Below are 12,198 nucleotides of genomic sequence, written 5' to 3' on the forward strand. Positions count from 1 at the left end.
ATAGTAAACCAATATTAAGGGTTACAAGGCAATGAATTAAGATGTGACAATCAAGAGAGAAACTGATATGAGAGTTTAATTAGAGGGCTGAGGAGACTGGACACTCTCGTACACTAGGTGGCGCTATTAATGGTACGACCGCATGGATAAATGCATATAGGGGTGCAACAGTGCAAAAAAATTCCCATAGCCACTAGTGCTAAATGCCCATACTTCAAAATTCTTTTTAAAATACTCAGAACTCTCACAGGTATTTAAGCTGCACAGAAAAATTATGATCGACATGTCATCTTTCAATTTCTTTTCATTTTTTGGTGGGTTGACTATTGACTTTTCGAGAAATTCTCGCCCAAAGAAGACGACCCCTATTTTCCCCAAAGCGGAACGGTAGTCATCTTGAAAAAACGATCCCTCCACAACATGGCAAAATAGCGCCACTTTCGAGCCCAATTGTAACCAAAATGCTCAGAATTGGAAGCCCCGAGTCCGGGCCAGAGGTTCATTGCCATATCTCTTCAATTCCCCAATGTTATGGCTCTCAGAACTCTCTAATATAGAATATTTTGAGGGTATAACTTTTATTTATGCGCTCGGCGGATGGGTTTAGGCCTATTTACAGGTGTGCACCCATAGACGAATCTGGACGCGTGATCAGCACACATTCGTACTTCCCCTTCAATGGGAAATCATTTTCCACGCCGTTGTACGAAACATCTTCCCCGTGACAATTATCTGAACATTAGCTAGCACAATACTTTCGCCATTGAAGGGGGCCTTCGTGAATCGTGATAGAAATGATAGCCTGCCTTTGCGTTCCTTCCCTGTAGCTTTCTGCCCTTTTTTTCTCACCCTCCTTTTGCCAACAGCTAAACTGTTTTCCGGAAACGAAGGAGGGAGTGGTGGGAGGCAGGGCTGTCTCGTCCGAAGGCTCCCTTTGTAGCAGGGTTGTAAGACTCGAATCTAGGACTCGGACTCGAGTCGGACCCGTGTCACATTTTTCGTGACTCGGACTCCAGTCGAGTCACTTTGGAAAATGACTCAGACTCGATCATAATGACTCGGACTCGAGCTTGATGACTCGTAACTCGAGTCACGTATTTTCATCAAAAGAAAACCATAACGTTACGTATTTGTGCGACGAACGTAGCATGCTTTTTTACTCCATGGACAAAACACGGCGCCGTGGACAATCGTATTATGTTTGAATAATGTTTGGATGATAAAACATGGAGGGAAGGGATGGAGGAGGATTTTTTTTAGGGATGGGAATTAAAAGAAAACACTTGTTGGGTCTAAACAACATTTACACTGCACACAAGGTAAACTCTAACACTGGGATTTACTTAAAAGACAGAATGGATGATTGAAAAATAATTTTTAAAAAACAACAAAAGTATTAGTTTTGTGAACAACTAAGAACAAGTGACTCGGGAATTGGACTCGAGGTTTGTGACTCGACTCGAGATTCGGACTCGGACTCGGACTCAAGGCTTGTGACTCAAGACTCGGACTCGGACTCGACGTTGGTGACTCGACTATACAACACTGCTTTTTAGTGATGCCCGCATCATATATGATATAATTTTTTTCGAACATTTGTGAGATTTAGAGAAAATTAGGCAGGCATTTCGTTAAAAAAAATCTTTCCTTTCAACAATATTCCTCGAATGTTCCTGAAATAAAAAATATAATAATAATCTAAAGTTCTAGCGATCTCTGAGCACCCTCCGATAACTTTCAATCTAAACTCGCCGCCTGCTTCTCTGACCCGAATATTTTCTCAAACAACAAGATCATGTAATTAGGTCCGTCATGCGATATACCAGCTATAATACAGGAGCCAACGTCACAGGGGCAATTAAACGCACGGCAACCGCAATTACAGAGCCAGTATATTTACTGCGGGAAAAAAAACGACCAGCCATATTACTCGTCAGCATGACTGACACTGATTTCCGGAATCCTTGTTAGTTTTTCATCCGGAAAAAAAGACAGCACGGCGCCGGAGGAGGGATCCATGGCAACTACCAAACTGTCCACACGATAAATTATCGGAGGGGTTACCATGGCAACTGACGCAAACACTAGTACTCGCGCCCCGAAGTCATTCATTTGATGGTTTTTTTCTGTAAACAAATCCGGGCACGTGATACACTCACGAGGGGGCGGATATATTCCCCAATTTTTCACCCCAGAGATTTTCGTGGTGTCCAACACCCGCCACCCTCCCCGTCCCCCCCCCCCCATCCCCCACTCGCCGGCAGGGATTTACGCCACTGCGAGGCCCCCTTTAATGGAGGAAATAAAGCAATAGAGAAAAGCAATAAACAAAGCAACTGCTCCCTGGTTACATGAACAATAGCTAGCACAATGATTTCGACATTTTGCCCCCCCCCCCAAAAAAAATCCTCGATTTATAGCGCCACAATTGTATTACCACAGCAGGGGTGGATCCAGGATTTTTTGCGGGGGGGGGGGCGTCAGATTTGTTATGTCCCAGTGCCGTAACAATGTCATTTTTATTGGGGGTGAAAAGTTCGTGAAAATGGCACTCGCAATCAGTGCTAAAATGTTGTAGACGGGTTAAAATGTAGACCAGGGGAGGGCTGGTAACATTTTCCAATGTGCGGGGGGGGGGGGGACTAAATCTGACGATCTTGCACACAATCGGACAATACTGTGAAAATACCCCCTTCGCCTCTGTGTCCGATTGTTGCGGACACTCGGACAGAGGTAACTATTAATAATACCATCGTCATAATTTCTTTTTGTGTCACAGCAGGAGGGGGAAGGTTTTACCTCCACACCCCACCCCCGGATTCGCGCCTGTAAACGATCTGCTTTTGGCAGAACCGATGAAGGAAAAAACCCGACTTTTCACTGTACAATTAAATTTACATTACTGGTAAGCTTGACATCATTGAGGAAAAAACTGCAAATTGATAGCTTCAAAACAGAGCTCCACCTGGCACAAGAAAACCCTATTAGGCACTGATGCTTTTCTACTTTGATTTGACAATAATGAATTCAGTGGCTAATGGTGAAATTAAAGGCTGATGGATGGCACGAATTGAAAAGACTAATAATATAAAAAGACATGCTAATGCCAGGACGATGACCAGGTAAACACTGCAGAATTCACATTAATGCATGGACTTAATTAGCCTTTCCATGTTTGACAGGACATATATTTCCTTGGTGAAATACACTTGAACGTGTCCATGACATGAATTTTACACTTGAACATTTTTTTTCCAAATATACATTCCTCTGAAATGTATAACAAATACAGGGTGGATAAAAAAAAGAAATAGAGATATTATTGCTAATTGGAACAGAAGTAGGGCACATGTGAATCAAAGGCCAAAAAATTTTTTTTTCGGTTTCTGGTATGCGCGCGCGTCGCCGTAGCTATGCGCGTCGGCAAAATGAAAAAGTTGGGTTTTTTTCCAATAAAAGATGATGTCTCAAAACCGCCAAACTCACTGGTTTGACTGGAATCCTGCTGCTGCACAATTTTAACGTGTTTTTAGATGGGGTTATGATCGAGAATAAGCTTTATGTGGCCTCTCCGGACTCCCATATATTTGCACTAAGTTTAGTCGGGCACCATTTGCAGTCATCAGCCGACATTTGAAGCAAAAAAGACAGGTAAAAAAAAAAAAAGCCGCGTCGCCGCACCACTTTTTGGGCAAGCTCCATACCAGAAACCGGAGACTTTTTTTTTTTGGCCAAAGGGAGAAAGCCTCTGTTAGAGTTTAAAATGACACCCAGATCATGTCATTACATTCACGGCCGACTGAGCAGTGACCAATTTTATGAAAGGGTCTATGAGGATTGCGCCACTTTTCAATTGTGGTTTTTGTGGTGTCATTTGTCACAGAGCGAAAGGCTATTGTTGCCAATCAAGGCAGGTGGGGGAGAGACTTCACCATGAAAAGTGGCGCATTTCTCTAAGTAGACCCTTTCATAAAACTGCTTACTGCTCAGTCAACAGGGAATGTAAGGACACGATCAGGGTGTCATCTTAACGAGGAGATTCAACCCTAAGGCAAAAAAAAAGTCTGCGGTTTCTGGTATGGAGCTTGTCCAAACAGTGGTGCGGCGGCGCGGCTTTTTTTTTTTTTACCTGACTTTTTTGCTTCAAATGTCGGCTGATGACTGCAAATGGTGCCCGACTAAACTTAGTGTAAATATTATGGGAGTCCAGAGAGGCCACATAAAGCTTATTCTCGATCATAACCCCATCTAAAAACACGTTGAAATTGCGCAGCAGCAGAATTCCAGTCAAACCAGTGAGTTTGGCGGTTTTGAGACATCATCTTCCATTGAAAAAAAAACTTTTTCATTTTGCCGACGCGCATGGCAACGGCGACGCGCACGCATACCAGAAACCGGAGACTTTTTTTTTTTGGCCTAACAGAGGAGATCTCCCTTTGATTCACATGTGCCCTACTTCTGTTCCAATTAACAATAATATTTTGGTTTGAATTCGTTGTTTTTTTTATCCACCCTGTATATGAGATATTCCTTTTTGTTCCAATGTTTGCAAAGTGTAGTATATTTTAATCATTTAGATTAGGTTTTCAAAGTTAAACTTGATAACATAACTCTGGAGATTTTTTCGACACCTCAAAACGCCACCTTTACTATCAAGCATCAAAAATGTATAAATAAGACAAAATTACATCCTTCCTAGTGGATCTATGGGAAAATTAAATCCCGGATTTCTTCATGGTAATAATGTGGGCTACAACACAGCTAGCAAACTGTACAATTATATCTAAAAAGCCAAACACGAAAGTGTATTGGGACTAGTCAAATATATATAATGTGAATTCTTGACAATATATAGAAGCTTTCCGGACGACTACTTATATACCAAACTGATAACTCCTGTCTTTTTACGTTTTAAAACGCATTTCACTTAGTGATATCACGTACAATGCGCCAAAGTCATTACTGTGCAAGGAGACATAAAGACTTCAAAAGCCATCTAAACACAGACCGGATACATCTTATAACAGGGTGAGTAAAAAAAAAACACGGAACCCAAACCCCCAAAAATATATTTCACATTTACAAAAATAAGAAGCATCAAAAACAATAATGACTTAAAAGCCAATTTCATATGCTACTTTCAGATGAAGAAAACTACTGAAATTGCTCAATGTGTTCAAAGAATATCACAATTTAAACACAATGAGCCTAAAACCTGTTTCGTCCAATAAAAACACAATTTTTCTATATTCTGATTGTTTGAAACAACAAAGAAAATGACAAAGAATAGTTGTTTCAACTACTGTCAACAACTGTACTACACAATATCTTTATTGACAACCCTGGTTAGGCAAACAATATGATTTATAAAATCCACTTCTTCTTTTTTAAAAGACGGGCCTTTAAAAGGACTTTGTTGAATATTGTTTTACTTTTAAATTGAGGTTTTATCGCTGTTGATGTTTAAAGACAATTATGACGACGATTCTTGAAAACCCTTTTTTTTTGGACGAAAGAGGTTTTAGGGTTATAAATGTGATATTCTTTGAACGGATTGGGCAATTTCAGTAATTTTGTCATCTAAAAGTAGCTTATGAAATTGGCTTTCCAGTCATTATTATTTTTGGTGCCACATAGTTTTTTTAATATGAAATATATTTTTTTGGGGGGGGGGGGGTTTGGGTTCCGCTTTTTATGACCCTGTATGAGCACACTACAAGTGTTTTTCTTCACTAACAGTACACGTATATCAAAGTGCACATAAAGGCAGACAGCCAAAACGATAACAGCTTAAATTTGATAACGCTTAATTTCGACAAACGGAGTGGTGTTTTCGTTAAACCTGATGTGGATGTCGAGTACATAATGAAGCCAGTCAAGCTGAAGTCAAACAATCGACTGACGTTGTCAATTGTCTGTTTGGCACGTATGCTTCGTGTGTGTATGGTGGACGCAACCAGTGGCGTAAATCTGTGCCGGCGAGTGGGGGGGGGGGGGGGGGGGGGGGGTGACGAAAATCCAAAAATTGTCCGGGCGTGAAAATTCGAAAGGGAGGGGGACACCACATTACACTACGGGGGCGCTCTGCGCAAGATATAGATGTAAAGCAATATGTAGACTCGCGCTTACATCAAAACGGCGCATTTTAAAAGCTTTCGTACTTTGTTTCCCCACTTTTTAGTTCTATTGAATACATTCTTGTTGTTGGGATGTTCGACAAATACCTCGAGAAAAAGTGTGGGGGATGATTCAATAGCTCATGCCCCTGGTCAAAAAGTGGGGGTGATTATATACCCCCATCCCCTCCCAGGATTTACGCCCCTGGACGCAACCTTGGTGTCGATACAAAAATGTCCATTGAGAAATGGTCGCGAATTTAAGGAACACAATGTTGCAGCTTATTACCAGTTACACTGTCTCTGCCTACACTCTCCTTAAGGTGTATACAGTTTCATGAGGTTTCAACTGCTGAATATCTTCCAGTTAGCGTCTTCTGATGCAGTGAAGTTTCTCTCCCAATCTTCTCAAGTCCCCCTTCAGTATCTCTCTGTATTCTCTCTGCAGCAACGTCAGGATCAGCGTCCCAAACGCGGCCTGGCAAAGAACGAACATTGACCCGATTAGAAGGACAACCACAAAGGCAATATTACTATTGAGTGCGCCGGTGTAGTGCACGATGGGTAAGGTGACCACCACCGGAGTCCAAGCTAGGACGAAGGACAAGAAGAAGATGGAGAATTGCCTGGTGCTCCTGCGATGATCGGCACCGGGGAGATGAGGCTGGTTGCCGGGGGGTTGCATCCGATGTTCACCAGGTGGCCCCTCCATCATCTCGCGGGGGGCGGCTGGTAGATCTGCCGCTATGGCGCGAGCTTGGTGCCTGGCGATGCGCACAATTAAGATGTTGAACACAGTGATGCTTGTGACGCAGGGCAAGATGATGACATAGGAGAAGATGATCGCCAGAATAGAAAAGGATGAAAACACGAGGTCGGTGGAGAAGTCCCCCATCAAGCATGATGCGTGAGCAGCGGCCCCAGCCAGACTCCCTGCCGCGGACAACCCCCAAACTACGGACAGGCAGACGGCACACTTCGCCCGCGTCATCTCACGCGCGTACACGAAAGGGCGGGAAATCCTGAACCATTTGTCGCCGGCTATGAGGACCGCATTCAAGAAATACCCCATGACAGGAAAGAGGATACCCCAGCATAAGAAGAGAACAGAGGCAAAACTGAATTCCGAGCTCCTGGTGAGGATGAAGATTGCAGGTAAACCACACACCGCTTCTACAATCTCGGCCACCGCCAAGCTTGCCAGGTAGGAGTCCGAAGCGGTGTGGAGTCTCCGAGTGCGAGCCACTGTCACGATCACCCAGAGGTATCCCACAAGCATCAACAAACCAGCCAGCAAAAACAAAACAATCAGAACAATGGACTGCGTGTCATTGAAACCAGTGCCTTCATCATTCTCCTCATCCTCAGCAAGCAAAGTTGTGTCCGACAAAGCCATATTGTTAGTCAGTCAGATTGATTATCAAGACTGTGACGAAAATTGCGCAGCAGCTCTGTCAGATCCCAACCTCGACACTCGATCGAAAACCCAAGCATTGAAGTTTTACATTAGAGAATAGTATCTCGCCATATATTTCGACATCTATTCAATATGGCAGAGTGGGTTCAAATTTCTACCAAGTCCTCGAACATCCCAACCAGAACAAGCCGTCATAATGTCTTCGTTAAAATGGGTAGACAACAGAAATTATATAGGCGTGTCAACAAATGCTCGCACCCAAGCGATCATTCACGAATCACCGCCATTTTGTTTGCTCGCCATCGAATCGGTAAACACGCTCGTTCGGTCTCGTTGGTAAGTAAATTACAGAATAAGGCTATTCCGCTCATTGAAAACTTAACTTGGCCTTCACACCTTACACATGACCATTAAGCGAATTGCCTCCAGGAAACTGCCTCCATTCATATCACCATGGCAACTTATACTCATGGCCCCCATGACAATTCTCTCTCTCCAGAGTTGAAATATAAAAAAAATCAAAAAAAAAATCGACATAATACGGTTAGACCAAATTGCGGTCATGCATTTGTAGCGGACCTGCGGCCTTACAAAAAGGGGTCTTACGCCAATAAGTCTTGTCATCCACCCCATGTTTAGGTAAAGGGACGTAGCATAACTACGGATCATTCTGGAGTTGAGACTTTCAAAGAGGGTCCTCATTTTCATGTAGATGTGTGTCTATGTATATACATTCAAATCGTGGACCTTTGAAACAATAGAGGACCCAGTTAGTAAATCGTTGGGGTTTTTTATAGTGACTATAGTCACGAGTTCCCAAGGGCCTAATATTTTTTGGGTGCCACCAAAATGCCGATTATAAGGTTATTTTCCTGTTTATGATACAAATCTTTATACAAACTGGCACGCTTACAATACACCACACCAAGAAGGTGCAACTAAAACTTTTGTCCTGTTCGTTCTCCATTTTCAGTGCTATGAAATGTTAGACTGTTGGAAAGTTGAGTTGAGCGCCCCTTAGTGCAATATGGTGTCCCCTTTCCCCCCCCCCCCCCCCAGCACACACACACACACGCACGCACCCATTCTCAAATTTGTATCCTTGTGGAGACATTCCTTTGTTCTCGTGTAGTAAAGTGTTCAATTTTGAAAGTGAAGTTTCAAAATGCTCTTATTTTAACCAGAATTAGTTTCCTTGGCTAAAATTTGGACTTAATATCCCTTTTCTAAAACTCTTGCATTTGCGACAAATCAACCCACCTTGGAAATTCCTAGTTTTTGAGTAAAACCCATATATCTATTTCGTGAAAACCTTGTGGAGACCTATTCATCTATAGAAATTGCCCTGTGGAGACCTTTACAATGTTTTGTTCCCTATTGTGTGTGTGTCTCCACAAGGATACAAATTTGTAGTCACCGTCGCTTGTTTATGTGAATTCTGCAGTGTTTACGTCATCGTCCTGGCATTAGCATGTCTTTTTTTATTAGTCTTTTCAATTCGTGCCATCCATCAACCTTCAGTTTCCCCATTAGCCATTACTGTTAATTAATTGTCAAACCAAAGCAGAAAACATTAGAGCCTGGTCGGGTTTTCTTTTTTTTTTTTTCTTATTTAGTGCCAGGTGAAGCTCTGTTTTGAAGCTTTCAGTTTGCAGGGTTTTTTTCTCAGTGATGTCAAACTTACCAATAATATTTAAGCGTGCTCTTTTTAAACTGTGTAGTGAATAGTCGGGGTTGTTTTATCAATTATGTCAAAAGTAGATTCATGGTAATAATATTGTGACGCTGTAAACCGAGGTTTTTTTCTCGAAATGTCGAAAGCATTGTGCTAGCTATTGTTCATATAACCAGGGAGCTTTTCCTTTGTATATTGCTTTTCTCTATTGCTTTCCTCCATTGAAGGGGGCCTCGCAGTGGCGTAAATCCCTGCCGGCAAGTGGGGGGGGGGGGGGGAATACCACATGGCACCAGGGGGCACTGTTTATGATACCAAATGTACATTTTTATGCAAACTGGGACGCTTTCAATACATCAAAGACGATGCATCTTAAGCTTTTTGTTCGTTCTCCGTTTTCAGTCCATTTGGGCTGTTGGAAAGTTGAAAAATAACCTTAAAATCGGCATTTTTGGCTTCTCACCACAAAAACATGGGGAGGGGTAAATCCAATGGCCCGTCCCCACTGGTCAACAAGTGTGCGTGTGGGGGATATCACCCCACTGACTTAGCAACTCGTCTTCTTTTGTCTTCTCCCACGTACCCCATTTTTTTCTTTACCGGGAGGGGGGTGGGGGTGGAGGGAGGCATGCGCCCCCCCCCCCCCCCCCCACCATGTCCCTTTCTGGCGAAGCCCATGCCCCCGGGAGTTACACCTTTTGGCTTCGTGACTGTACTGTAGTCACGTGCCCCGGTCCGTCCACAGAAAAACAAACCAACGATTTACTAACTGGACCCTATTGTCCTCTATTTTTAAGGTTCACGATTTGAATATGTATAAATGGACACACATGTACATCTACATGAAAATGAGGACCCTCTTTGAAAGCCCCACCCCAAAATGGACCTTAGTTTTCTACGTCCCTCTCCCTAACATCGGGGGTGGGTGGCAACTGTAAGACCGTTTCCGTATTAATCCGACAGCCCCCTCCATGGCAAGACCTTCAACTATTAAACTGTATAATGAACAGTTTTTTTTTTTACTTATCAAGAAAGGGAATTGTCATGGGGACCGAGTGTATCAGTTGCCATGACAATATATTGAATAGAGGCAATTTCCTGGGGGCAATTTGTTTTGTCCTAATGGATACATGTGAGATATGTAGGCCAATTAAAATTATCAATGAACGGTGAAGCGGCATCCTGTAATTACCTGTCGACGAGCGTGCTGATCGAAGCGATGGCGAACAAACAACACAATAATGGCGGTGATTCGTGAACATCGTTTGGCCTTAGGCTTGAGCAATTTATTGTTGAAACGCTAAATTGATGTTGTTTACCCATTCTAACGAAAGATTTTGAAGAAATATGACTGTTTGTTTTGGTTGGGTTATTCGAGGGCTTGGTAGGAATTCTTACCCACTTTGCTTTTTCGAAAAGGTCTCGCGAGAGACAGTGCTTGGATTTTCAATCGAGTGTCGAGATTAGGATGTGTAACTGTTGCACATTTAAATATATATATTTTTTAGTGAGGACAGATTTTCGTGTGGCTTCTTCATTTCTATAAACTGGCTAAATATGTCTTTGAAGAACATCCTTTTGCTTGCTGAGGAGGATGCAGAGAATGATGAAGGCATTTAATGGTTCAGGTTCTGGGGACAATTTCACCGAAACGCAGTCCACTGTTCTGATCACTTTGATTTTGCTGGCTGGCTTGTTGATGGTTTTGGGATACCTCTGGGTAATCGTGACAGTGGCTCGCACTCGGAGACTCCACACCGCTTCGGACTCCTACCTGGCAAGCTTGGCGGTGGCCGAGATTGTAGTAGCGGTGTGTGGTTTACCTGCAATATTCATCCTCAGCAGCAGTTCCGGATTCAGCTTTGCATCGGTTCTCTTCTTATCCTGGGGTATCCTCTTTTCTGTCCTGGGGTATTTCTTGAATGCCGTCCTGATAGCCGCCGACAAATGGCTCAGGATCTCCCGCCCTTTCGTGTACGTGCGGGAGATGACGTGGGCGAAGTGTACCGTCTGCCTGTCCGTAGTTTGGGGGTTGTCCGCGGCAGGGAGTCTTGCTGGGGCCGCTGCTCACGCATCATGCTTGATGGGGGACTTTTCCAATGACAGCGTGTTTTCATCCTTTTCTGTTCAGGCGATCATCTTCTCCTATGTCATCATCTTGCCCTGCGTCACAAGCATCACTGTGTTCAACATCTTAATCGTGCGCATCGCCAGGCACCAAGCTCGTGCCATAGCGGCTGATCTACCAGCCGCTCCCCGCGAGATGATGGAGGGACCACCTGGTGAACATCAGATGCAACCCCCGGCAACCAGCCTCATCCCCCCGGTGCCGTTCATCGCAAGAGCACCAGGCAATTCTCCATCTTCTTCTTGTCCTTCGTCCTAGCTTGGACTCCGGTGGTGGTCACCTTACCCATCGTGTACTATACCTCCGCAACCGAGAAGATTACCGTTGTGGTTTTCCTGATGATCGGGTCGATGCTCGATCTATGCCAGGCCGCGTTTGGGACACTGATCCTGACGCTGCTGCAGAGAGAATACAGAGAGATACTGAAGGGGGACTTGAGAAGATTGGGAGAGAAACTACATTGCGTCTGAAGACGCTAACTGGAAGAAATTAGCTGCTGAAACTGCGTCAAACTGAAATATACCTCAAGAGTGTGCAGGCAGAGACAGATAATAAGCTGACTGGTAATACGCTGGAATATTATGTTCCTATGAACTGGCAGAACAATTCTCAATGCATATGGTATGGACACAAACTCTATCCACCATAACACAGTTTTAGTGTCAAACTAACATTCGGGACCGAAATTGACAAGTGTATCTCGCGTCAATCATGCATGACTTTGTGCGTTGTTATACGACGTCATCTCGACTGGCGATCTGGTGTACTTTAACTGTTACATTAAATTGACTGAAGAACAGCATTCTGTTGGCCGAAATTAAGCGCTATCCAAATGTATCGCGATGTTCTGTCGACTGGCTTT

General features: G+C 43.5%; 2 protein-coding genes across 2 annotated transcripts; one reads left to right on the forward strand and one right to left on the reverse strand.

Moving 5' to 3' along the window:
• Window positions 1-6,483: 6,483 nt before the first annotated feature.
• Window positions 6,484-7,512, reverse strand: LOC119740615 (beta-1 adrenergic receptor-like). Its single transcript, XM_038215977.1, has one exon. The coding sequence runs from the start codon at window positions 7,510-7,512 to the stop codon at window positions 6,484-6,486; it is 1,029 nt and encodes a 342-aa protein (XP_038071905.1).
• A 3,290-nt stretch (window positions 7,513-10,802) lies between these two features.
• Window positions 10,803-11,594, forward strand: LOC119740616 (beta-1 adrenergic receptor-like). Its single transcript, XM_038215978.1, has one exon. It carries the CDS (start codon window positions 10,803-10,805, stop codon window positions 11,592-11,594), a length of 792 nt encoding a protein of 263 aa, XP_038071906.1.
• The last annotated feature ends 604 nt before the right edge of the window (window positions 11,595-12,198 follow it).

Source organism: Patiria miniata, unplaced genomic scaffold, assembly GCF_015706575.1.
Source record: "Patiria miniata isolate m_02_andy unplaced genomic scaffold, ASM1570657v1 HiC_scaffold_5, whole genome shotgun sequence".
NCBI lineage: Eukaryota > Metazoa > Echinodermata > Asteroidea > Valvatida > Asterinidae > Patiria > Patiria miniata.

Bases quoted from the DNA above. Each gene is read 5' to 3' on its own strand.
- LOC119740616 (XM_038215978.1), top strand. From the start codon at position 10,803: ATGCAGAGAATGATGAAGGCATTTAATGGTTCAGGTTCTGGGGACAAT.
- LOC119740615 (XM_038215977.1), bottom strand. From the start codon at position 7,512: ATGGCTTTGTCGGACACAACTTTGCTTGCTGAGGATGAGGAGAATGAT.